The sequence below is a fragment of the Euprymna scolopes genome, chromosome 38 (genome assembly GCF_053919585.1).
Source record: "Euprymna scolopes isolate OS-2025 chromosome 38, ASM5391958v1, whole genome shotgun sequence".
Taxonomy (NCBI): Eukaryota; Metazoa; Mollusca; class Cephalopoda; order Sepiida; family Sepiolidae; genus Euprymna; species Euprymna scolopes.
Window position 1 is genome coordinate 55,756,018 of NC_136519.1, and position 24,734 is coordinate 55,780,751.

At 35.4% G+C, this 24,734-nt stretch overlaps 1 protein-coding gene across 1 annotated transcript in view; it reads left to right on the forward strand.

Annotated features, from left to right (window-relative positions):
* Window positions 1-630: 630 nt before the first annotated feature.
* LOC145263154 (DNA-directed RNA polymerase I subunit RPA2-like) overlaps window positions 631-24,734 on the forward strand; it is a 143,923-nt gene continuing 119,819 nt past the window's right edge. Inside the window, exons 1-3 of the mRNA XM_080120152.1 lie at window positions 631-811; window positions 15,581-15,658; window positions 23,671-23,730. Coding sequence (XP_079976278.1) covers window positions 698-811; window positions 15,581-15,658; window positions 23,671-23,730 — 252 coding nt within the window. The 5' untranslated portion in view covers window positions 631-697. The remainder of the gene's footprint in view (window positions 812-15,580; window positions 15,659-23,670; window positions 23,731-24,734) is intronic.

The following is a 24,734-nucleotide window of genomic DNA, read 5'->3' on the forward strand; positions in this document are numbered from 1 at the left end:
TTAGTGCCCAATACATAATAATCCACTGAAAAAATTGCAAAAAACCTAAAGCTCTTCTTAACATGGAGAGGTTGAAGATGTTTATTCCGAAAGCCGTTCTTAACATGGAGAGGTTGGGGGTGTTTATTCGGAAAGCCATGGGCGATTCTTGTTCAGGTCCGCCCAATATTTAGTCTTAGATATCCAAAAGTTATTCCGAAGCCTGACGAATAGAAAATAATTTCTGGACATAATTAAAATTACAAAAATCGAGGGCTAAAATCAAATTCTGTATTACTTAATTGACATTCTTCGTCAGCTTATGAATGCCCTGGAAAAGTCATTTAACTGTTACCAGTTTTAACTTGGCTGGCAGAATATTTTTAAACTGGTAAACAATCAGAAGTGACTTTTCCAGGGCATTCATATAGATCAGATCAAATGACGAAGAATGTCAACACAAAAGAGCGGAACTTGATTTTAACCAAATCAAGGTTTAATTGTGTCCCTAAATCCAAATAAAAATAAAACAGCGTTTTTCCAACTCGCTATGAAATGCGTGTACAATATGGTAGATAGGTGTATTCGTGTGAAGGTTTGACTAGTAAAATACTGGCCTTTCTAAAACATTCTGCAGTTAAATTACATCTCAAAGTAAAAACAAGGCGGAAGTCTTTGTGAAACTTCCTGTTTTCATTCACACGTGTGTGACTGAAACATGGAAAAAAATAAAGAATATACGCCTATGTCGGAAGAAATTATAGAAAAAAGTTCAGATTTTTATCACCTTACGCGACCTGATTATGGGTTCTTACGAGATGATCAATATTCGGTGAGTAAGCATTAGATGTTTGTTGTTTTTTCGTAAGATCAAGCTCACCACGTGTTATCTTTTTAAACCTTAGTCAAGACTTGTGTTCTCCACCAACTAAAATTAATTACTGATTATTGCCTGCTCTTTTCCACTTTCGATTTTTGCTCCGAAGACGGTACAACGGTGACAAGCAAGATATTGTCCCTCCTTATAAATAGTTATCTTCCTCTCAGATAATGTGAAAGCTCACCCCTTTCCTATGTTATGGCTTTCTTGCCCACTTTTTTTTTTTTTTTTTTTTTTTTTTTACACAGTGATCACCACTTATCAAGGCCCGGAAGCCACTCAGGGATAAGGGTTATTGTAAGTACATCACGTTAGTGAGGAGATTTTATGAAGTGTTTAATTAGGGGGGCGGTTCATTAGGAATTTGTTAACATTAGACTTGAAGACATCCAAGTTGTAGTCCGGAGGGAAGCAGGCAGACGGAACAGAGTTCCACAGGCGTGCAGTTCTAAGAAAGAAGCTTTGCTCATGAAATCCGCGTTTTGATTTAGGCACAGATATAGAGTGGGGGAAATTTTTCACAGTGGATTCAGCTAGACGGGTGTTTTTCGTGAAAGATTGGCGAGGGGGGACCAGGGATTGGAGTTCAGACGAGCACCTGCCATGAAAATAACGATAAAACAAGGATAGGCTCGCAACGTCTCTTCTGTGGGAGAGGGGTTGCAGGGTAGAGAAAAGGGCATCCCCCACTAAACCACAAAGTCTATTTTGTACTCTGTCAAGGCATGATAGGCTGTTTTTGGCAGCTCCTGCCCAGATATGGCAACAGTATTCCATCCTTGGCCGTACTTGGCTTTTATATAGATAGAGAATTGCATCAGTAGTGAGATATCTTCTGGAGCGGTAGAAGGATCCCACCATCTTTCCTGCGACCTTGGCAACAGACTTGATGTACGTGTTCCATTTCAGATCAGGAGTAAAGGTCAAACCCAGAAGCTTGTCAAAACACGGGGCCTCACCCAGACGAGAGCCATCCATCACAATTGATGTCAGCTGGGGATCAGAGCGTTGATGATGTAAGGATAGGAGTTTGGTTTTGGATGCATTAAAGGTAACTAGCCACATCTTCCCCCACTGAACCACGCGCTCGAGATCAGAGGAGAGAGAATCCGAGAGAACATCGTCATTTACAGCCTTTGATGTGTTGGCGTAGATGGTCGTGTCATCAGCATAGATGTCAACGAATGATTTAAGTATGTGTTTAGGGAGGTCATTGATGTAGATCAGGAAGAGAGTTGGGCCCAGGATTGACCCCTGAGGGACTCCAGCATTTATATTGCAGGCCTCCGATTTTTGTCCATCTACCACTACTCTTATGAGCCTATCAGAGAGAAATGATTTAATGTTTGAGAAAACATTTCCAGTTATACCGTAGCTGGAAATCTTGTGAAGTAGACCCTTATGCCATACTTTGTCAAAGGCCTTTGATATGTCGAGAGCAATTGCCCTAGAAAGGAAGCCTTTGTCAAGAGATTCACTAATCCTGTGGGATATAACCGTCAGCACATCTGCGGTAGATCTTGCAGAGCGGAAACCATATTGTGTGTCACTAAGAAGGTTATTCCTGCTGAGGTGGTTTACTATTTCTCTATTTAATATTGATTCCAGTAACTTACTCATAACACAGAGAAGACTTATTGGTCTGTATTGAGAGGGAGATGACTTATCACCTGAATTCTTAAATACAGGGCAAACTGAGGAGGTCTTCCAGGGGGTCGGAAAGCACTTCTCCTTAAGGCAGCGCTTAAATAGTTTCGTAAGTATGGGAGCAAGTTCTGGTTGAAGCTTTTTTAACACTATAATTGGGATGCCATCAGGGCCAGTTGCTTTACTGGAATCTAGGTTTTTTATTAGCTTGACGACCTCATGCACGGATATTTGTATGTTACCTAGCTTGTTCTGTGTTATAGGAGGAAATATGGGGAGTTGATGGCCTTCGTCGCATAGGGTAGAATTAGCTGCAAAGTTCTTTGCAAATAGTTTGGCCTTGTCTGATGCTGACGAGATAACCTCTGGTCCATTGATAATGGTTGGGATAGAACGCACACTTCTGTTCAAGATCCTATTTGTTATTTGCCAAAACTGGTGGGAACCAAGCCGCTGATCAGCTACCTTGGATTTAACAGACTGGGCATATAGCTCTCTTGCATTTTTTATTACTCTTTTACAGTGGTTGCTGGCAGTCCTGAAAGCAGCTTTAGTCTCAGTGCATCTATTACGTTGGTAGTTATGGAAAAAGTGATTTCTGTGCGCGATAGCAGCAGCACATTCTGGGGAGAACCACGGCTGGCTGTTAGGTTTTTGTTGGAATTTTTTAGATGGTATGAATTGGTCTATGCCTACAATTAACCATTCGGTCAGATCTGATACTATAGAGGACACTTCCTTTTTAAACATGGAGTGCAGAGGTAAATCAGATATGAATGTACGGAAGCTATCCCAGTCAGCCATAGAGTATCGGTATACAGTACGGTGGAGGGGTACGTCTGATGGCTTCTTACATTTTGTTTTTATCTTAACTGATACGACGGAGTGGTCGGAGGATCCTAAAGGAGAATGAACGGTACATGAACATAGCTCAGGGGAAGTTGAAAGAAAAAGGTCTAAGAGGCTTGCATATTGATTGGGTGTATCGGGCACACGGGTGGGTTCGCGAACAATCTGAGTGAGGTCATAAGCAATGGCAAAATCATGACAAAACCTCCCCTCATCATCTGTCTTATTTGAATGGGTTAGCCATTCCACGTTATGGACGTTGAAGTCACCACAGATGTGGATGTTAGCCGAGGGATGTGAAGACAGTATGTGGTCTATTTTCTCAGATATGCTCTTAAAGATAGTAACTCCGCTGTTGTGGGGCCTATAGAGGGCAAATATAAATACAGTGGTGTTAGCAAGTGCAACCCTGAAGCACATATAGGGTAAATTAGGATCTTCTCTAGAGATATCCCTGCCACATGGGAAGCCATCCTTAATGTAGGCACATATTCCATGCCCATGGCGATCTTGGGAGTCAGATTTAGCTGTTAAATTGGAGTATCCATTAATTATGAACTCATCTAGGGAAGTGGTCGGCCCTATTCCAGATTCACATAGAAATAATATGTCCGGTTTCGTCTCCTGTAATTGGGTTTCAACCTCTGGAAGGTTGGAACGTAGACCCCTGATATTGGAGAAGGAGACCTGGTAGTAGGGGTCTACGCTGGAAGATGGGGTTCTAGGTTTAATCGAGTTTTTATTCTGGAGATATTTCATGTTGAGGTTTTGGGATTTGTGGAATAGGTCGGCATACTTGGTTAGAGCAGTACAGAGAGGGAAGAAAGAGAGAAAAAGACAGGAAAAATTTTTTTTTTATTTGTAGCACACGAAAAGGTAAAGCCGTAACAATTATCCACTAGTATGGCATCGAGAGGCCCCACCAGAGACTACTGCATGGTCCAGATCCACTCACCAAATGGCAATACAGCAGTCCCAGTACTTTGCGCCTGCTGATAGGACAGCCTCCTTAGTGGTTAATCCAAGGTTCGGGTCCCTGACTATCAGGCGGATAACGTCAGCCCAGACAAAACGTTTACCTCCAGCACCCTTACTAGTGACATGGCAACAAGGACAGACAAAGACAGAAAAATATCCGACATCTCAGACTACTGGTCACCAAGTAGTACCGACCTTTAAGCAGCTTTTTCTTCACCCTTTGTCAGAAACATCACTCATTGAATGAGGACTGAATGACAAAATAGGAGAAGCGAGAGTTACTGGAGCTGCCGATAACACATCCACTGTATTATCTACTCTCCATTTAAAAAAAAAAAAAAAAAAAAAAAAGGGGGGGGGGAGAAAGGGAAATGGGTACAAGTGACTTATATCTAAGTAGTAAGTCCGGTGCAAACTTAATAATTCATGACACTTTTGGTGATAATCTCCCCTCCCATATTAATGGGTGGAAGTTTGTCGGTTATCTATCTAGTTTGAATCATTAAAGTTTCATCTTATAATTAATTAAAATCCAATAATTAACTATTATCAATTTGTAAAGACTGCTTAATATTAATTTACATTAGAGTTTAAATAATTATTCAAGGTTTTAGTTTAGGAGGTCCGTTTTCATGAGTGACTTTCTTTGCACTGTATTATATTTCGAATGTACTTGAACATAAGGCTAACTATATAAGGTAGGATTCGAAAACAAGAAGAAAGAATTTTCAATACAGGCAAGCTTGCAGTAATAGTATATATTAAGTATACTACTTAAATAAAGTCCTTGAATATGTCCGATTATCCAGCTAAATGGAAAGCAGAAACCGGAAAAAAAAAAAGAGCAAATAATCTTAAATATTTTTTTAAAATAATGATGATCCTTTTTTCACATTTAAAAATAAATAAATAAAAAAGTGTAAAATTGATCGAGCGGATCCGATGGCCGCCGGTGAGTCGAGTCACATGTAAATCCGAACTACCGAACTGAATTAAACTGAAATATCTTGCCTTTGATAACATTTATTTGTTATTTATTTTTTTTTTTTTTACAAGGGTGTCACCACTTATCAAGGCCCAGAGGCCACTCAAGGATAAGGGTTAATAGGTATACATTAGTCATTGTGATTTTAGCATAGTAAATAGTGGGAATTTTGAAACTTGGATAACTTAGGGGGACGATTCGATTAGAACTTGTTCACATTGGTCTTTTTCTTTTTTTTTTTCATAGGTATCAACTCATTATCAAGGTCCAGAGGCCACTCAAGGATAAGGGTTAAAGGGTGTACAGTAGAAATTGGACAATATAATAATCATTAGTAATTAAAATTTGTTAAATTTGATAACTTATATGGAATGGCTCATCAAGAACTTATTTGCGTTAGACTTGAAGACAGCCATATTGTAGTCAGCCGGAAAGCAGGAAAACGGAAGACAATTCCACAGGCGTGCGCGTGCAGTTCTAATAAAAAAGCTTTGTTCATGGAATCTACGTTTAGGTTTAGGCACAGATAAAGAGTGGGGGGAATTATTGATAGTGTTTACAGCTAGACTAGTGTTTCTTGTGAAAGTTTTGCGAGGGGGGACCAATTGAAGCTCAGTCGAACACTTTCCATGAAAATAACGATACATCAGAGACAAACTCGCAACATCTCTTCTGTGAGATAGAGGTTGCAAGGAAGAGAAAAGGACATCTCCTACGAGGCTACGAAGTCTATTTTGAACTCTATCAAGGCAGGCCAAGTCCTTTCTAGCTGCTCCTGCCCAGATGTGGCAACAGTATTCCATCCTTGGACGTACCTGGCTCTTATATAGATAGAGAATTGCATCAGCAGTGAGATATCTACTGGATCGATAGAAAGATCCCACCATTTTTCCAGCGGCCTTGGCAACAGATTTGATGTACGTGTTCCATTTAAGATCAGGAGTAATGGTCAAGCCCAGAAGCTTGTCAAAACTTGAGGCCTCCTGAAGACGAGAGCCATTCATTTCAATTGATGCCAGATGTGGATCAGAATGTTGATGATGTAAAGAGAGGAGCTTGGTTTTAGATGCATTAAAAGTAACCAGCCACTCCTTTCCCCATTGTACTACATGCTCAAGATCAGAGGAGAGAGAATTGGAGAGAACTTGGTCGTTTACTGTCTTAGATGTGCTACCATAAATGGTAGTGTCGTCAGCATAAATGTCTACAAATGATGTAAGGATGTGATTTGGAAGATCATTAATGTAGATCAGGAAAAGAGTTGGGCCCAGGATGGACCCCTGAGGGACACCGGCATTAATACTGTGGGCTTCTGATTTTTGCCCATCAACTACTACTCTTATGAACCTATCAGAAAGAAATGATTTAATAATTGAGAAGACATTTCCAGCTATACCATAGCTAGAGATCTTATGAAGTAAACTTTTATGCCATACCCTATCAAAGGCCTCAGATATGTCAAGAGCAATTGCCCTAGAAAGGTTGCCTCCGTCGAGAGATTTGCTAATCCTATGAGATATAACTGTAAGCACATCTGCTGTAGATCTAGCAGAACGGAAACCATATTGAGTGTCACTAAGAAGGTTATTTTTGTTGAGATGGTTGATTACTTCTGTATTTAACACAGATTCCAGCAACTTACTCATGACGCACAGGAGACTTATTGGCCTGTACTGAGAGGGGGATGAGCGATCACCTGAATTCTTAAATACAGGGCATACAGATGAAATTTTCCAGGGAGATGGGAAACTATTCTCCTTAAGACAACGTTTAAATAGTTTTGTAAGTATGGGCGCTAGTTCAGGTTGAAGTTTTTTGAGTACTATAATTGGAATACCGTCAGGGCCAGTTGCTTTACTGGAATCAAGGTTTTTGATTAGCTTGGCAACATCACGTACAGATATACGTATATCACATAGTGTGTTTTCAGATACAGGAGGAAATATTGGGGGTTGGCGGCCTTGATCGCAAAAGGTAGAATTAGCTGCAAAATTCTTGACAAAGAGTTTGGCTTTGTCTGATGCTGACGAGATTACCTCAGGTCCATTGATGATAGTTGGAATGGAGCGCACACTTCTGTTCAGAATTCTGTTTGCTATTTGCCAAAACTGGTGGGAACCAAGCCGCTGCTCAGCTACTTCGGACTTAACAGATTGAGCATACAACCATCTTGCGTTCTTTATTACTTTCTTACAATGGTTGCTGGCAGTCCTGAAAGCGGCTTTAGTTTCCATACATCTATTACGTTGGAAACAGTGGAAAAAGTGATTTCTGTGCGCAATGGCAGCAGCACATTCTGGAGAGAACCATGGCTGGCTGTTAGGTTTTTACTGAAACTTTTTCGAGGGTATGAAACAGTCAATACCTACAATTAACCATTCTGTCAGGTCTAATACTATAGAGGACACATCCTTTTTAAATATGGAATGCAGAGGTAGATCAGTTATAAATGTACGGAAGCTATCCCAGTCAGCCTTAGTGTATCGATATACTGTACGATGGAGAGGTACGTCTGGGGACTTATTACATTTCATTTTTATCTTAATTGATACAACAGAGTGGTCGGAAGATCCAAGAGGCGACAGAACAGAAACTGAACATAGTTCAGGGCAAGTTGTGAGAAAAAGGTCTAGTAGGCTTGCATACTGGCTATCATTGTCGGGCACACGGGTGGGTTCCTGAACAATCTGAGTGAGGTCATAGGCAATGGAGAAATCATGACAGAACCTCCCCTCATCATCGGTCTTGTTTGAGTGGGTCAACCATTCGACGTTGTGAACATTGAAATCTCCACATACGTGAATGTTAGCTGAAGGATAAGCAGATAAGACTTGGTCAATTTTCTCAGATATGCTTTTAAATATAGTAACTCCGCTGTTGTGGGGGCGATAGAGAGTAAATAAAAATGCCGTAGTGTGAGCTAAAGCAACCCGGAAGCACATATAGGGTAAGTTAGGATCTTCCCTGGAGATGTCCCTACCACATGGAAAGCTATCTTTAATATAGGCACATATTCCATGCCCATGGCGATCTTGGGGGTCAGATTTAGAGGTTAAGTTAGAGTATCCTTTAATTGCGAACTCTTCTAGGGAAATAGCCTGTCCAATGCCAGTTTCACTTAAAAATAAAAGGTCTGGTTTAGTCTCCTGTAATTGGGTTTCAACCTCTGGAAGGTTAGAACGTAGACCCCTGATGTTGGAGAAGGAGACATGGTAGTAGGGGTCTACGTTGGAAGTTGGAGAACCGGGTTTAATTGTGTATTTTTTCTTGAAACTTGTCATGATGAAATTTTGAAATTTGTGGACTAGGTCGTCAGATTTACTTAGAGCAGGACAGAGAGGGGAAATTAAGAGAGAAAAAGAAACGAAGATTTTTTTATTTTTATTTGTAGCTAATGATAAGGTAAAGCCGTAACAATTACCCACTAGTATGGCATCGAGAGGCCCCACCAGAAGTTACTGCATGGTCCAGAATCCATTCACCAAATGGCAATACAGCAGCCCCAGTACTTTGCACCTGCTGATAGGACAGCCTCCTTAGTGGTTAATCCAAGGTTCGGGTCCCTGATTATCAGGCGGATAACGTCAGCCCAGACAAAATTTACCTCCAGCACCCTTACTAGTGACATGGCTACAATGATAGACATAGAAACAGAAAATTTCCGCCATCTCAGCCAACTGTTCGCACAAAATACTGCCAACCTAGAAAACAGCTTTTTCTTCTCCCTTTGTCAGAAAAATCACTCATTAAAAAATGAGGACTGAGGGACAAATAAGAAGAAGCGAGAGTAACAGGAGCTGCCGATAACGCATCCACAATGCGTTTTCTACTCTCCATTAAAAAAAAAAAAAAAACTATTAAGTATTGTACTTAATAAAAGTCCAACGGACGTGTTTAAGGGAAAGTATGGTGATAGATTCCCCTCACACGAACTAAAAATGAGTACAATTCGTAATCTATTTTTGCAATCAACTCGGTAGATGAATAAACATTTATGTACGAGAAAAAAAAAAAAAAATAGGTAGCATTTAAAAAAACAGAAATACACAAATTTAAATACTGAAATAAAATGGAGTTATTAATATTTTAAATCTAAAATAAAAAGCATGATTAAAATTGAAATCACTTATCTCAACAAAAACAATTCCGTCTCCAAATTGCAAACTGTAGTGAATAAAATTGAGTTAGTAGTGTTCAAAACATTTTTTTTTAAAAAATAAACCGTTAAAAGAAAGCGTGATTTTATTCTGAACTTAAGCTAGTCATGTTTTAAGAAGCTTACGATGTAAAAGAAAAGGCGGATGGGGGGGGGTCTCTTCCGAAAGTAAGTTGGTGACGTTATAAGTAATTTCGAGATAAGATGGAAGCCGGTATTGGACGAGAAAAAAAAGCTAGCATTTAATAAAACAGAAATACACAAATTTAAATACTGAAATAAAATGGAGTTATTAATATTTTAAATCTAAAATGAAAAGCATGATTAAAATTGAAATCACTTATCTCAACAAAAACAATTCCGTCTCCAAATTGCAGACTGTAGAGAATGTTATATATTTGTTTTTTGACAACTTTTTCGAATCTATGTGTACAGTAATACAAACCCAATTTTCCAATACATCGGTAAACACTGCATGTTTTTCAAGCTGAATAAACATGTTAAATTGAATAAAAACACGTGAATTATATCCAGTTTGGTAGAAAAGTAACTTATCTTTCCTTTGATAACATTTATTTGTTATATATTTGTTTTTTGACAACTTTTTCAAATCTATGTGTACAGTAATACAAACCCATGAAATAAATACATTACAATTTTTGGACACTGTCAAGATTACTACAAGATGTTTTAATATGTTTTGTGTTTAATACGGTTCGTTTTCTGATATTGACAAAGGTTTTGCCCGGAGCTGTCATCTGCAAAATGGAACGAGTTTTTTTCATTTTAGTTTTCAAATTGTATTTTTTAAAATCAGCAAATGAACAGTAGTTACAGAGGGACCACTCTATTTTCGCCTGATTAATCTAATTCACAGCTGTAGTTTGATTTCGGTGCTTATACATCTACGAGGTGCATTCAATAAGTTTCCAGATTTTTGTTGTATGGGCACCTTTATTGATATTACACACATAAAACTCTAGTCTTCTTTGAAGTAATCTCCTCCAGCTGCAATGCACTTGTACCGTTTCAACAATTTCTAGAAAGTCCCATGGAAGTCCTCTTGTGTGAGCGTGCCAATGACCTTCATCATAGCCTCTTTCATTGTCTCAACAACAACCACTATAGGGAATAATCAAAAGTCAAAGAGAGCAAGGTCTGGACTATAGAAAGGGTGAGAAACTGTCTTGATGCCCATCTTGGTCAAATAGTCTGTGACAAGGATGGAGTTGTGGACTGGTGTATTATTGTCCTGTTAGAAATGCCACTGATCTGATTTGAAGAATGCTGGCCTTTTTCAACAGAAATTATCTTCCTGAACTCCCTTAAAACCTCAACAGTGTATTCTTTGTTGTCTGTTCTGTTGGAACCCAGTGCATGTAGATCATGCCTCAGCCTGTGCTGTCAAAAAAGGGATCATCATAATTTTTTAGGTGGATTTGCTCTATCTGGTCTTCTTAGGTCTGGGAGAGTCATTATTCTTCTACTGGGAACTCTGTCTCTTGATCAGAGCAGTAGATCCAGCTTTCATCACAGGTCACCAGAAGAGCATCAAAAACTGCGGGATCTGAATTGATCAGCTTGACTATCTCCTTGCTGTCATGACGTCTTTCTTTCTGATTTTCTCTGAGCACCTTTGGGATAAACTTTGCGCAAATCTTCTGTATTTTCAGTTCTTTGCGAATAATTGTTTGCACAGTTCCCACACTGATATCATACTGTGCATTTATTTCTATCGACACATGACAGTCCTTATCCTTGAAATTTTTTTATTTGGCCAATCAAATCTAATGTTCTGAGTTCCTTACTCCTCCCACACCTCTCATCGTCCGTCACAGACTCCCTGCCTTCTTCCTTAAATCTCTTATGCCACTCAAAAACTTATGCTCAATTCATGTAATATGGTCCAAAAGAAGTTTGAAGCATTCCATACATTTTTGTGGCATGTTTTCCAAGTTTAAAACAGAATTTTATTACATATCGTTCTTCTAAAGTGTCCTTACATCCAGATTGTACTTTTGAAATTCACCAGCTGTGACAATCAGGCTTTATTAGGGCACATTCCAATTTCTGGTGTAGCTGTTCATTTGACCTTAAATCATAAAAATTTGTCAGTCATCTCATAAGATATTTAGCAATAACATACTAAATTTTCAAGAATCTATGGCAATTTTAAATGCCTGTACAAAAAAAAACCATCTGGAAACTTATTAAAGGCACTTCATAAAAGCACATATGAAAATAGTATTTCCGAATAAAAACCCTAGTTTCTTCCTGAAATGTTGTTAGGGGTTTAACATAGCTGAGGAAGCTTCTCCTTGACTTCACTCATTAGGTCGTTGGTTAATGTCTATGAAAGAGACAGCGTTCATTACTGATAGCCTTTGTGATCTCTACTTGGCTGGTAACTTTCTGTGTCACATCTGTAAGGGCAACACCAGTGAGGTGCAGGTTGTTCAGGTTGGTAAGCTCGGCAGCCAAAAATCAAGCAGAAGGTTTTATTCAATGTTTTTTTTTTTTGTGTGTGTTGATCTCTTCTGAATAGCACAAGCTTATTGCTCAAAGAAATAGCACAGGACCAAAGCAGTCTTAGTGTGTGTGTTCTGTAGCTTTACACTTAGAGTTGATTAGTTTCCATAGAAACTACTTTTATTTCTTTATTCTTTACATGTTTCTTTTTTTTTACATGGTAGTCACCACTTATCAAGGCCTGGAAGCCACTAAGGGTTATTGTGTGTACAGTAATCAATGGGATAATATTGTAGTAATCATTAGTAATGGAGATTTGATAAAGTGTCTTACTTAAAGGAGTTGTTTATCAGGAATTTGTTTATGTTGGACTTGAAGACATCCAAGATGTAGTCAGGTGGGAAACAGGCAAACGGAAGAGAGTTCCACAGGTGTGCACTTCTAAGAAAGAAGCTTTGTTTATGAAATCTACGTTTTGATTTAGGCACAGATAAAGAATGGGGAAAATTATTGACAGTAATTTCAGCTAGACGGGTGTTTTTCATGAAAGATTGGCAAGAGGGGCCAGAGATTGGAGCTCAGACGAGCACTTGCCATGGAAATAATGATAAAACAAAGACAGGCTCACAACATCTCTTCTGTGAGAGAGAGGTTGCAGGGAAGAGAAAAGGGCATCCCCCACTAAGCCATGAAGTCTATTTTGTACTCTGTCAAGGCAGGATAGGCTGTTTTTAACAGCTCCTGCCCAGATGTGGCAGCAGTACTCCATCCTTGAATGAGATGGTGTTGTCTAGGATTACGTCAAGGTAGACATGGTCGATGCGACTTTCTAGTTGTATTCCAGACCATTAGGGATCGGTTGACCTCCTGGATCACGAGATGAAACAAGCAGAGTGATATTTTTTCAGGGTTTGTATGCAGGTGGTTACTCTCATAGTAAAGGAGTAGCTCATCTGACTTGTGCTTTAATTTCTTCTTGTTCCTTGTAAAACATTCACAGCAATAACTTGTTTTTTTACCACAACTACCAATTTCTATTCTTCCTCTGTGTCAAATAAAATTTCCATGAACAGAACATTTTTTCCAAGAATTTCCTATCTGTGGAACAAATGACCACAGGACTGCCTCCCTTCAGACAACAACATGGTTGTCTTCAAATCCAATGTTAACGAATACTTGTCATAAACCATCCTCATAAATAATCAAAATTTGTTTATCCCATAGTGGTGGGACGATTAATCGGAATCGTTAATCGTAAGAATCGTGTATTTTGGGAGGTATCGGAATCGGAATCGCATCGTTAAAAAATACCTTAATTTTCCGATTCCTTCATTACGATTCTTTTAGTCTGATGTTGAAAAAAAGAAAAAAATTTCCTGATATTTCTAACCGCAAGAGAGAAATGTAGCATGTTATAAAAAGAAACCAAAGAAATTCATTATTAACAGGGCAATGCTTAGTGCCCCTCCCTTACAAGGTTCATTCATTCAGATCTATTGCAATCAAAACTACAAAAGAGTTAACTTGAAAAGAAGTATGCAGGGCTCTACATTGCGAGTAAAAATAAAAAAACGCTTATCTTTTTGGCAATTGTTTTTTTTTACTGACAAATCTTCTAATACTGAATGAAAATGCTTTTTCAACTTATATTTTCTTAAAATAAAACGAGCAAAGTCAAATTATTTAAACAGTAAAAGGTTTAATAGAACAATATACTTTTTTTTCTTTTTTTAAAAGAAGGCTTTTGAAAGAAATATCTCTAAAATGAAATTGATCACGTATTATTTTGCAAAGTTTTGACAGTAGTCAGCTTCTTTTGAAGTTTCAAAAAAATCGACCCCATACCTATCTCTTCCAAACCTAAAGTTATTAAATAACCCCTTCGTTAATTTAAGGGTAATTAATTCAATTCAGTCAAGTTTTTTGTTTTTTTAATTTCATTGAAATAAAATCCATTTTTTTTTTTTTTTTAAGTTTGGGAAAGATATATTTATTATAACCGAATTCCTGTATGAAGACTGGATCTAGGTTAATTTGTGAGATAAGTAATTTTTCAATGTTTAATATGTTTTTAAAGTTTCAATTATCAATTAAATTTTTTTAATTGCGTTTATTTTTCAATTTATTTAAAAAAAACAGGGTTTTAAATGTATTTTTCAAGGTAACAAGCTTCAAAAGAAGTCTAATAAAAAAAAAAAATCACTTAATTTTTAATTTCAACAACCCTGAGAATTTAATTATTAAAAAAATATTGAAATGTGACATTTTTTTATTTAACATTTCTATTAGTTCAATTAATTTTCTTTCAATAATTCATTTCATTCAACAAACTTCACCATTTTTTTTTTTTTTTTAATCTTTTTCTGTAATTTTGGTAATTATGTTTGCTCAATTTTATCTAGTATTTCATTTGTTTTTTATAGTGGTATCATTTTTATATGTGTTCCTTTGATATACCCTATTTCAAAATTAGTTTGGCTAAACTTATTCTTCACGTTAGAAACAACGTGCAAAAGCAATGAAAAAGTAAGAAAAAATAATAGGTGTTAACTACTCCTTGTGAATTATGGAGTCACAAATACAACTATCAATAGCCAAACAAAAAATCGTTTTTGAAATTCCTTTAATTTTAACTTTTCGCTATACCTACCTTTTGGTATAAAACACAAAAACTTTCGATTAATGGTATTTCTCATATATGGTCGTTAACTTTGGAAAGGTTATTTTGTATCTACGGCGCCATGTCACGTGGCATATTGTTTTTTTTTCATTACGCACGTTCATTTATAAATTATTAAATTAAATATTTATCTTTTTTATATTTAATTAGTATATATTTTCTTTCTCTTCCGCTATATTTTTTTTATTTAATTCATTAAATCTGTTAATTATGAGGACCAAAATAATGAATCGTGTTAATTTATTCTCTAATTTTCTTGTTTTTGTTCTGTTATATAAATTCTATTTTATTTGTTTTTGCTCTGAAGGATAAATTCTATTTTCTTTGAGTTTTTTTTTCTGTATTCCAATTAAGTAAAATAAATTTTCTCTAAAATAAATTTTGCTAATTTTTCCGTTTAGTTTACTATATAATAATTTTATTTAAACCAAAACACGACGGTGTAGACATAAAATATCTCTTCCAAAGTTAGGGAACATATTTGGGAACTACCGACCATAAGTATAAAACTACCTGGTATATTTCAAAACAATAATTCCCTAGGAATCGGAATCGGAATTGTACTTGGTATCGGAATCGTTAATCAATATTTTCCTGGAATCGGAATCGGAATCGTATAAAAATTAGGAATCGTCCCAACACTAATCCCATCCATCATCTTTTAATTTTCATATTCTTCATTCAACCGACAATCCCTCCATTTTAATTATCCATATCATTGAGTGGCTATTGGCCTTGGTAACTGGTGACTTATTGATTGTCCCAGAAAGGGTTATATTTGTTTGAAACAGCTGAATTGTTTTGGCTGCCCTAATCAAGTAATCCAATCTCGTGAATTGCCTTAATGAATGCGAGTTTGTGGACGGAAACAATGTTACTCCATTTGTTATTCTAAAGTTTTGAACTCATTGTCAGTTTTTATATTGATTTGTTTTTTTAAATTAATTTTTTTTCCAGCTAACACAGAATCTTTTCAAGCATCACATTGATTCGTTCAATCACATGCTCGGAGAAGGAATTTACAAAGCAGTTAAAGTAAGTAAGTTTTATATTTACTAGCAGAATATTATAATGTAATATGCAAATTACACATACACATGTGTTTGAGTGTTTGTAGATTACTATATATGCTGGACGTTTTTTTAACCTATAAAAACATGCAAAAGTTATACAATCTGGAGACTTCAAGTGAGTCGTTTATGCCAAATTGATGGTTGAATATGGTAAAATTTGTTATCATTTTTGCATTAAATATCAATTCCTATTAATCCCTTACTGTGCATTGAACAATGCCATAATACTTATTATAGTTTGCTGCACCTTATCATAGCAAACATCTTGCTGCACCTTATCATAGCAAACATCTTGCTGCACCTTATCATAGCAAACATCTTGCTGCACCTTATCATAGCAAACATCTTGCTGCACCTTATCATAGCAAACATCTTGCTGCACCTTATCATAGCAAACATCTTTCTGCACCTTATCATAGCAAACATCTTTCTGCACCTTATCATAGCAAACATCTTTCTGCACCTTATCATAGCAAACATCTTTCTGCACCTTATCATAGCAAACATCTTTCTGCACCTTATCATAGCAAACATCTTTCTGCACCTTATCATAGCAAACATCTTTCTGCACCTTATCATAGCAAACATCTTTCTGCACCTTATCATAGCAAACATCTTTCTGCACCTTATCATAGCAAACATCTTTCTGCACCTTATCATAGCAAACATCTTTCTGCACCTTATCATAGCCAACATCTTTCTGCACCTTATCATAGCCAACATCTTTCTGCACCTTATCATAGCAAACATCTTTCTGCACCTTATCATAGCAAACATCTTTCTGCACCTTATCATAGCAAACATCTTTCTGCACCTTATCATAGCAAACATCTTTCTGCACCTTATCATAGCAAACATCTTTCTGCACCTTATCATAGCAAACATCTTTCTGCACCTTATCATAGCAAACATCTTTCTGCACCTTATCATAGCAAACATCTTTCTGCACCTTATCATAGCAAACATCTTTCTGCACCTTATCATAGCAAACATCTTTCTGCACCTTATCATAGCAAACATCTTTCTGCACCTTATCATAGCAAACATCTTTCTGCACCTTATCATAGCAAACATCTTTCTGCACCTTATCATAGCAAACATCTTTCTGCACCTTATCATAGCAAACATCTTTCTGCACCTTATCATAGCAAACATCTTTCTGCACCTTATCATAGCAAACATCTTTCTGCACCTTATCATAGCCAACATCTTTCTGCACCTTATCATAGCAAACATCTTGCATCCCTGTGCTTGTTTTACAAGTACTTTTATGGAATGTGCTTTGGTGAACTTGTTGCACTATTACCTCCTCAACGTAAATACTCTTGATCAACCCGACAAGCGTCAAAATCCCACCCTTTCAATGTAGAGGTCTTCAGATACTTTAATATCTTTCCATGTTTTTGGAATTCCCTCTCTATTCCCTTTTTTTCTGATTATACCAACTGTGCATAAATTTTAATGTAATGTGTACAAAAATCTAGCTGCACAGCTTTCCACTTATGACTCCTCCCTATAAGTCTATCCCTTAAATTACAGTAGGCCCTTACATCTCGGTTATGGTGTGTCTTGTATTATATTATATAAAGAGCAGTTGTCTGTATGTCCAGCTAAAAGTAGAAAATTATAAAACAAAGACACACAAAGTTAGTATTTTAATGATTGGTGTTGCATGGGATGAATAATACCTAAAATTAAAAATAACGTACATGTATTCTTTCATCCTAAGGCCTTTAATGTGAAGGGGGTGGTATTTTGATACTGGTTAGGTGAGTCAGGTATTTACATCAAGGAGGCATTAGTGCAACAGGTTCATCAAAGCGCATTCCATTGAAGCACTTATAAAACGAACATAGGGAAGCAACATTGTAGTGATGGGACAGATGCTGGATCATGGTTAACTGTGTGGGACCTATTAGATTAGAGGTTCATTAGATTCTAATAGAAATAGACTCATAGTTGATATTCCAGCTACCTATTTCACTAGATTTATAGTTTTGACCACCTCTGTTACCCCTATGTGTTCCTTATTAATATTTCTATTCTCTATTTAATAAATAAAATAGAAACTTTTGCTAAGCGTCAATTCAGAGCCACATGATGATGATGTACCTTCTTTGATCAAAATGAAATATATTTATCCAAATATTCTAGGTAAAGTAGTTTCAGAATATATGATTATCGGGGGAGCTATTTCTAGAACCCTAGAAGTGGAGCCCCCACCCCTACTCCCCGAATAAGCAGAAGGATAACGGTTTTCTTTATCTATAGATAAGAAAAATCAAATGTTCTAACTTTTGCGCTATCCTAACAAGACCAAAAAGGCAACACCTGAAAGGTATGCAACTGAAAGGTGAAGCAAGTCAGGTTTGTCAGAAACCAATTGAATACTGCAGGTATAAAATCAGCTCAATGGATAAGACTTTAGGTCACCCAGAGCTCATATGTAACAGCTTAGAAAGATAGAAATTTTATGACATCACACCAACAAAATATTTAATGGACATGTTTGTGAAACTTTAGTATTTTCATCATCACATATCAAGAGAAAGAGAAATCATCAATTTTGCTATTATTGCAACTGTATTGTCGAACGAGACAGATAACAAAATGATTATGATTTCTCCATCTTCTCATATGAAGAGATTTAAGTTTCAGAAACATATGTCCGATAAATATTTTGTTGATGTGGAATTTTTGGAACATGTATACATAAAATCTGTATCCTAAGTTGCTATGAAAACTGGTCACATTTCTTGCACTAAAATTCAAAATGCCCTCTTTCATGTTAATTAAGGTTTACACAATAGACACACCAGTGTTTTTATATACTGTATATGTATATAGTTGTAAGGTTAACTAATTTGCATATTGATTTTAAAGAAGGACATTTTATTAATTAATTATTATTTGTTACTAGCTGGACCCATTTACTGGCGTTGCCTGGTGGAAGTATTCACCCTCCTGTAAAACAAAACAAAAAAAAAATAATTAAACTACAGTTGTTAGTGGTAGCCACTACTGGCCCAGTAAAATAGCGGGCACTGGCGCCCGTGGCCAAAATGAATGTACAATGCCAAAGTAACAATGTTAGTATTGAAGCAAGCTGGTCGCCAGACAAAATGACGAACAACTCCCTTAAAATATTTTTTTAGAAAAATTAATAAAAATATTCAGACTTGGTACATTAAAGGAAGTGTAAATTTATTTAACATTTCTTGGGCGTTCCGTTACACTCATGTGTTTGTGTCCATTGAAAACAAAGAAATCATTATGGACTGGGTAAATGTTCCTTTTGAGTGTAAAATAATTAGAAGACAAAAGAGAAATTAATGTTTTTCTTTGTGAATGCATTTCGTGTAAAAAGTGGAGCAAAGAGATACAGAAAATATTTTTTTTTGTTTCGCTTAGAAGAAATTATCATAATGTCTTTGGTTCGGGGGCGTGCGAAAAAAGGCCGCAGCGGTGAAAAGCACGTCTTACCTCATGAAGTCCAGTGGGAAGAAAGAGGAAGAGAAACACCTCAAATTTTGCACCACAGTTTTTTTGTTCTCTTTTTTAGAGCTCTCTGGAAACGGTGACATATCAAAAAGTCCCTGTCAAATTTTAGTTCTGGGGTAGGCGCTACAGTATCTATAAACCCATTGGGGTTTGATTATGTGATGTAATTATTCTGTGCTTTCACCTAACATGTCAAATAAAAGTAGCGTAGTGTGGCCGATTAGATAACAGTTGTTTCTGTCTGCCTGTAATCTATAATGAAAATAAAAGAATGAACTAAAAATTAATTATAATCCAGTACATTTATTCTGGAGGGAACATTGTGTCACGAGGAAAAGAAACAACAAAAAAACAGACAGATCTGCGACAGATCTGAACAATGATTCCTGTACCCTTAAAATTTTTCCTTTTAACTTTGTCGTAATTTTTTCTCGCAATTATCATCGATTACAGGCTTAATTTTCAGATTAAAAAAATAATTAAGGTAGTATTTTTAATGACTAATAGTCGGGGATCAATTTGTAATGATAACGTTCTAATAAGTGGAACACACTTTTTGTATGTTGTTTTTGTTTTGTCAGTTGTTAATGCTGCCTCTAGCCATTAAATGTTTCTCTTTATACAATTTTTTCCAGGATATTTGGGTAATGTGAAAGCTAAGTGTATAATCTATGGTAAGCGCCGTAATAATTTGCAAATAATTGGAAAGGAAAAATCAAAATGCTAGTTATAGCATTATAAGCATATGCTGTATTTTCAAAATTGATAAGATAAATCGGTATATATCATCCATTTTCATATAGATAATAGTTTCAGAATTATTTTCATGTATAATATGTAAATATTTGATAATTATTAATTGTGCAGAAATTTCTTTAAAATGTTATCCTTTATAGAAATTCAAATCTGCTTACAGAAAAACAACTTGCTAAGCATAATGTGCTGTGCTGACTAAAGTATTCTTTTAAAAATAGAAAACTATTTTTCTTTTTCTGCTTTCGTCTCACTACACTAGTCATTTATTATTCTGAGTTTGTCAATTTAAATAAATTATTTTCAAGTTTTTCAAATTTGATTTCCAAACAATACTATTTTGTTGTTTTTAATGCTTTTAGTACACATCCACTAAAAGTGTTAAAAAACAACAAAATGTACGAAGTACATAAGTTTAATTTCTTGTACTTAAGGTAGATTGTGTTTTTTAGTGGTCAAAAAAAAAAAAAATATAACAAATAAAAGGTACTTGTGCACTTATGCTACCATGCTGAAATAATGTTATTATTTAGAAACCCATTCTTAACATGGGAAAGGAAGGGTGTTTTTTGTTAACTATTCTGTACTTTCACCTAACAAATAAAAAAGATATGAAACTTGAATTCATTTTTAACTCATTGTGAAGACCATTTTTTTGGATCTGTAAAACAAACCCGTTGAGGATATCTAAATAATAATAATAATAATTGGGCAGTTCGATAAAGAATTTCATTGTGATACATTTTGTAAATTTTTACCTTGTTTCCACCTTAACATTTTTCTTTAAAATGACTACCTTTTAAGGTTTTCGGGTATGCTGAAAACATATCGCATTTCAATTTTTCACAAATAAGTAGCTTTCCAGATATCAAGCAATGTTGTTTCTTACATTATTCCTGGTGGCCATCTTGGTATGTGTGTTTGTGCATAGTTTCTCAGGGTTGCGTTTGTGCGCTTGCGCATACCAAGATGGCCACCAGTGATAACATAAGAAATGACATTGCTTAATATCTGAAAGATTACTTATTTCCAGAAAATTTAAATGCAATATTCGTTTTCAGCATATCCTAAAATCTAAAGAAGTAATCATTTTAAATGTTAAGGTGGAAACAAGGTAAAAAAATTACTGTTTTATTTCTTTGTTTACGTAATTGAATTTTCAGTAAAACAACAATAGAAATGACAAAAACTACTATCAACTGGTGAATATATAGTTGTTGCTTATCAGGATTCCTGGTACTGTGAAAGTTACATTGAGGATTCATGTAGAATACGATTTATGGTTGCATCTCAGAAATAGGGGTATATTTTAAGCCAGATAAAGAGAATTTACAAAATTGAAAATTGGACTGGTTCAAAAATGCATAAGTTCTGGTTGACTATGGGAATTTCCATCTTTTACAGAAATTCAAAATCTATATGAAAAATTTTCTTCGATTTATTTCTGAGATTAATTCATATCTACTCAATTTTTTTTCTCTTTGAGGGGAGTAGTAAATGCCGTCCATGAATGCTCTTTAGGCATTCAATGGCTACACCCCAGACTAAGCTCTCCTTTGGTGAGGAGGCAGGATTCTATTTTCAATAAAGCTATATTTAAATACCAGTATAATACTTAGTTTTGTTCATAAATAGACACTCACTGTATGATACCATGCGGCAGTTTAAAAAAAAATTGAAATTTGTACATCTGAATTTATAATTCATGGCTTATGGTAAATAGATACATAATATTTGACTGCATAATCAGAAAGAGCACACAATTTTATATAAGACTACCAAGTTTCATGAGAATAGCTTGAAAAATAAATAAATGGTAGCGAAATTACGGAATTTCTTGAAATGTTGAGGTCCATAATTTAGCCCATTTTTTCTAAAGAAAGATATCCACAGAAAAGCCTAAATTTTGGCACTTAAAATTCTCATAACTTTTGAACTACTGATGGTATTTGCATAATTCAAACGGTTTTAAGCATCATTTACATAGCTCTTTTCATGCAAGTTGATGAAATAACAATTATCTAAAAAGAAAAAATCAACTTGTAATGCTAAGCATTAACAACGGGAGTGGCCAAAAAGTGGGTGTAGTAGAACGTTATAATTCCAAATTTAGCCTGTAAGTGCTGATAATCGTCGGAAAAATTTACAAATAAGTGAAAAATAAAAAAAGTAGGGGCAGCATTTTTCAGGTCCACCAATTCTTTTTTTTTTTTTTTTTTAAATTATTTTTCAATCTGAAAGTTATGTGTGTTTTAAAGGTTTTAAAAGGGTAAATGTGTTCAATAGCTGACCCTAATTGAGTTGTAAGGCTCTACTAAATGTTTGAAGCCAAATCTTTCAGAAAATGAGAAAAAAACCCAAGAAAGGCCAAAATTATTAACTAGAAAATGTTAAATTGTTTCTCACCACTTTTCACATTCATCTGAATTCGATGATATAGGTTTTTGGGTAATCTGTAAACAAATAACACATGTAAAATTGTCACTGACAAATAGTTATGCCAACAACGCGTGCATATGTGTAGTTTGGCTGGCCGTTGGAAAGCATAACATTATTACATAAAAACTATTTGTCAGTGACAATTTTACATGCGATATTCATACTGGAAAACCTATAAATGTTGTCAAATCGTATGGAAAAGATAAAATAATTAACAAATAAACTTCTGTATTTTTTTTATTTGTTTTTAAAAGAAAGCAAGTAAATGGGTTATTTAACGTCCGTTTAATGATTTTTTTTCTCTTTCTTTAATTTTCGATCTTACATGAATGAAATGACCTACACATTAAATGGAGTGAATGCCAGGTGAAATAGTATGTCTCTTAATGACGTCATATTTTAATGTTAGTAAGCGTTCGTTTACAAAGCAAAGTACTAGATTTCAGAAGATGAGAATTTTTAGAGCTCCGCCAATCAGAATGGATGAACATTTGTGAAGGAGCCTTTATTATTTATGAATTGGAAATTGGAAAGATTATGTTAGGTCTATGTATGTGTATGTATGTATGAGCCAGTTACGGTCGGTGTAATCACAGAATCTATGGAATGTGTAGACTTCGTCCCAGTGACATCTTGTAGCAGTGGTAGGACTAAATATTTAGAGAGAAAAATAGGGACTCCTTCCTCTAAAGATGTTGCGATTGTGATGGTGTTGCTTGTAAGATGCAATGTAGTATTTTATTATCAGGACTGAATGTTTCAAAAATTGTGTTTGAAAGCTACACAAGATAATGGCTATTAGCCTAGATGTATTGAATTTGTATGTGGTGTCTGTTGTTACAAACCTATGATACTTTGGTCCAGAGGGGAATTTCTGCAGTCATTTTATTTAATGATATTTAAAAAAAATTTAATTGCTATTTTAATTTTAATATAATAAATAGTTCTGTTTCAAAATATTCTTTTATTTCCTAAACAAAATATATGGTATTTGTGTTCAAATGTCCATTTAGAGAAATCAACTTGATTTTCAACAAATTGCAATCTATTTCAAAATTGCAAGTGAAAAAACAAATTGATTTCTTTCTTTACAAATTATCAAACTGTTACTGTTTATATGAATAAATGTGAAAATTTTTTGTTTTGTTTCAGACGTACCGCAAAATTATGAGATTTAGTTTTTAAATTAATGTTTCAAATATTTCAAGAAGCAAACTTTGCAAAACAATAGAAAACTGACAAAATCAGCTAGTATTTAAAAAATTCTTGTTTTTTTAACAGAAAATAAAGCCATGCGAATTCCTGTCTTCAAATAAAGAACGGATAAGTATTTCAATTTTGGTAAGTATTTTTATTCTCGCTGATTCTTTTCATGTATTTGTACTAATTTCAATATTAACCCTGGTCAAGTTGAGCCAGCTTCATTCCTGAACGGCGTCCACCACATAAGAATAACCCAAAGCAGCCCAGGTGTGATTGTCCTGAGAAAAGTTGCATGAAATGGCTAGCCAATAAGGATTCCGTGGGCAAAGCCCAACCATTTTTTGGCCAGAGAATATTGCATTTCCCATTGAAAGAGTTTCTTTAGGATTTGTTTTAGGAAAAATTGACCAAACTGAACACATCAGGTCAAAGGATTTGCTGAAAGCATTACACTTGTCCAGCGTGAAGGTTATCCTAAGAATGAATCTATTAAGCTGGTATGATCATGTGAAACATTCATCCTCCTGGTTTAACTTTTACAAAAGCATGGATGCTTTAAATTGCAGGAAGGTTGGCTGGCCAAGGAAAACTTGAGTCAGTGATAAAAGACTACACATTTGAATCTGGAGAAAGCTGAATCACAAGAAGTAGATAGTGAGCTTACAAAATATCAGAAAACGTCTGATTCCTGAACAAAAGAAAAGTGACGTTAAATGAATAGAAGAAAGGGCTTAAATTCTACCCTAGCTTTTTATAAAAATTAAAAAAAAAAAATTCTTTTTGCTCCAGACAAGGTATGAAGCTACTTGATATAAAGAGCTAAAAAGAAAAAAATACTACTTCAACGTGAAAAATAATCAATGATAAGTATTAGATGGATAGATTCCAACCCAGAAAACAGCAATTCTTTGTCAGAAACATTGCTCATGGAATGTGAAGAGTAAAAAAAAAAATAAGGGAAGCCAGATTTGAGGCTGCTGAAAATCGTCCATAGTTCAACTTTCTACTCTCCTCTTCTTTTATTGAATTGGTTATAGTGTTGAAACATTTACTCTCACAACTAGAAGATTGAAGTTTTTCTTGCACAGATGTCAATGTTACACTGTTCGTAAGCCACTTATCATACAGCTGGAGTTTTTCCC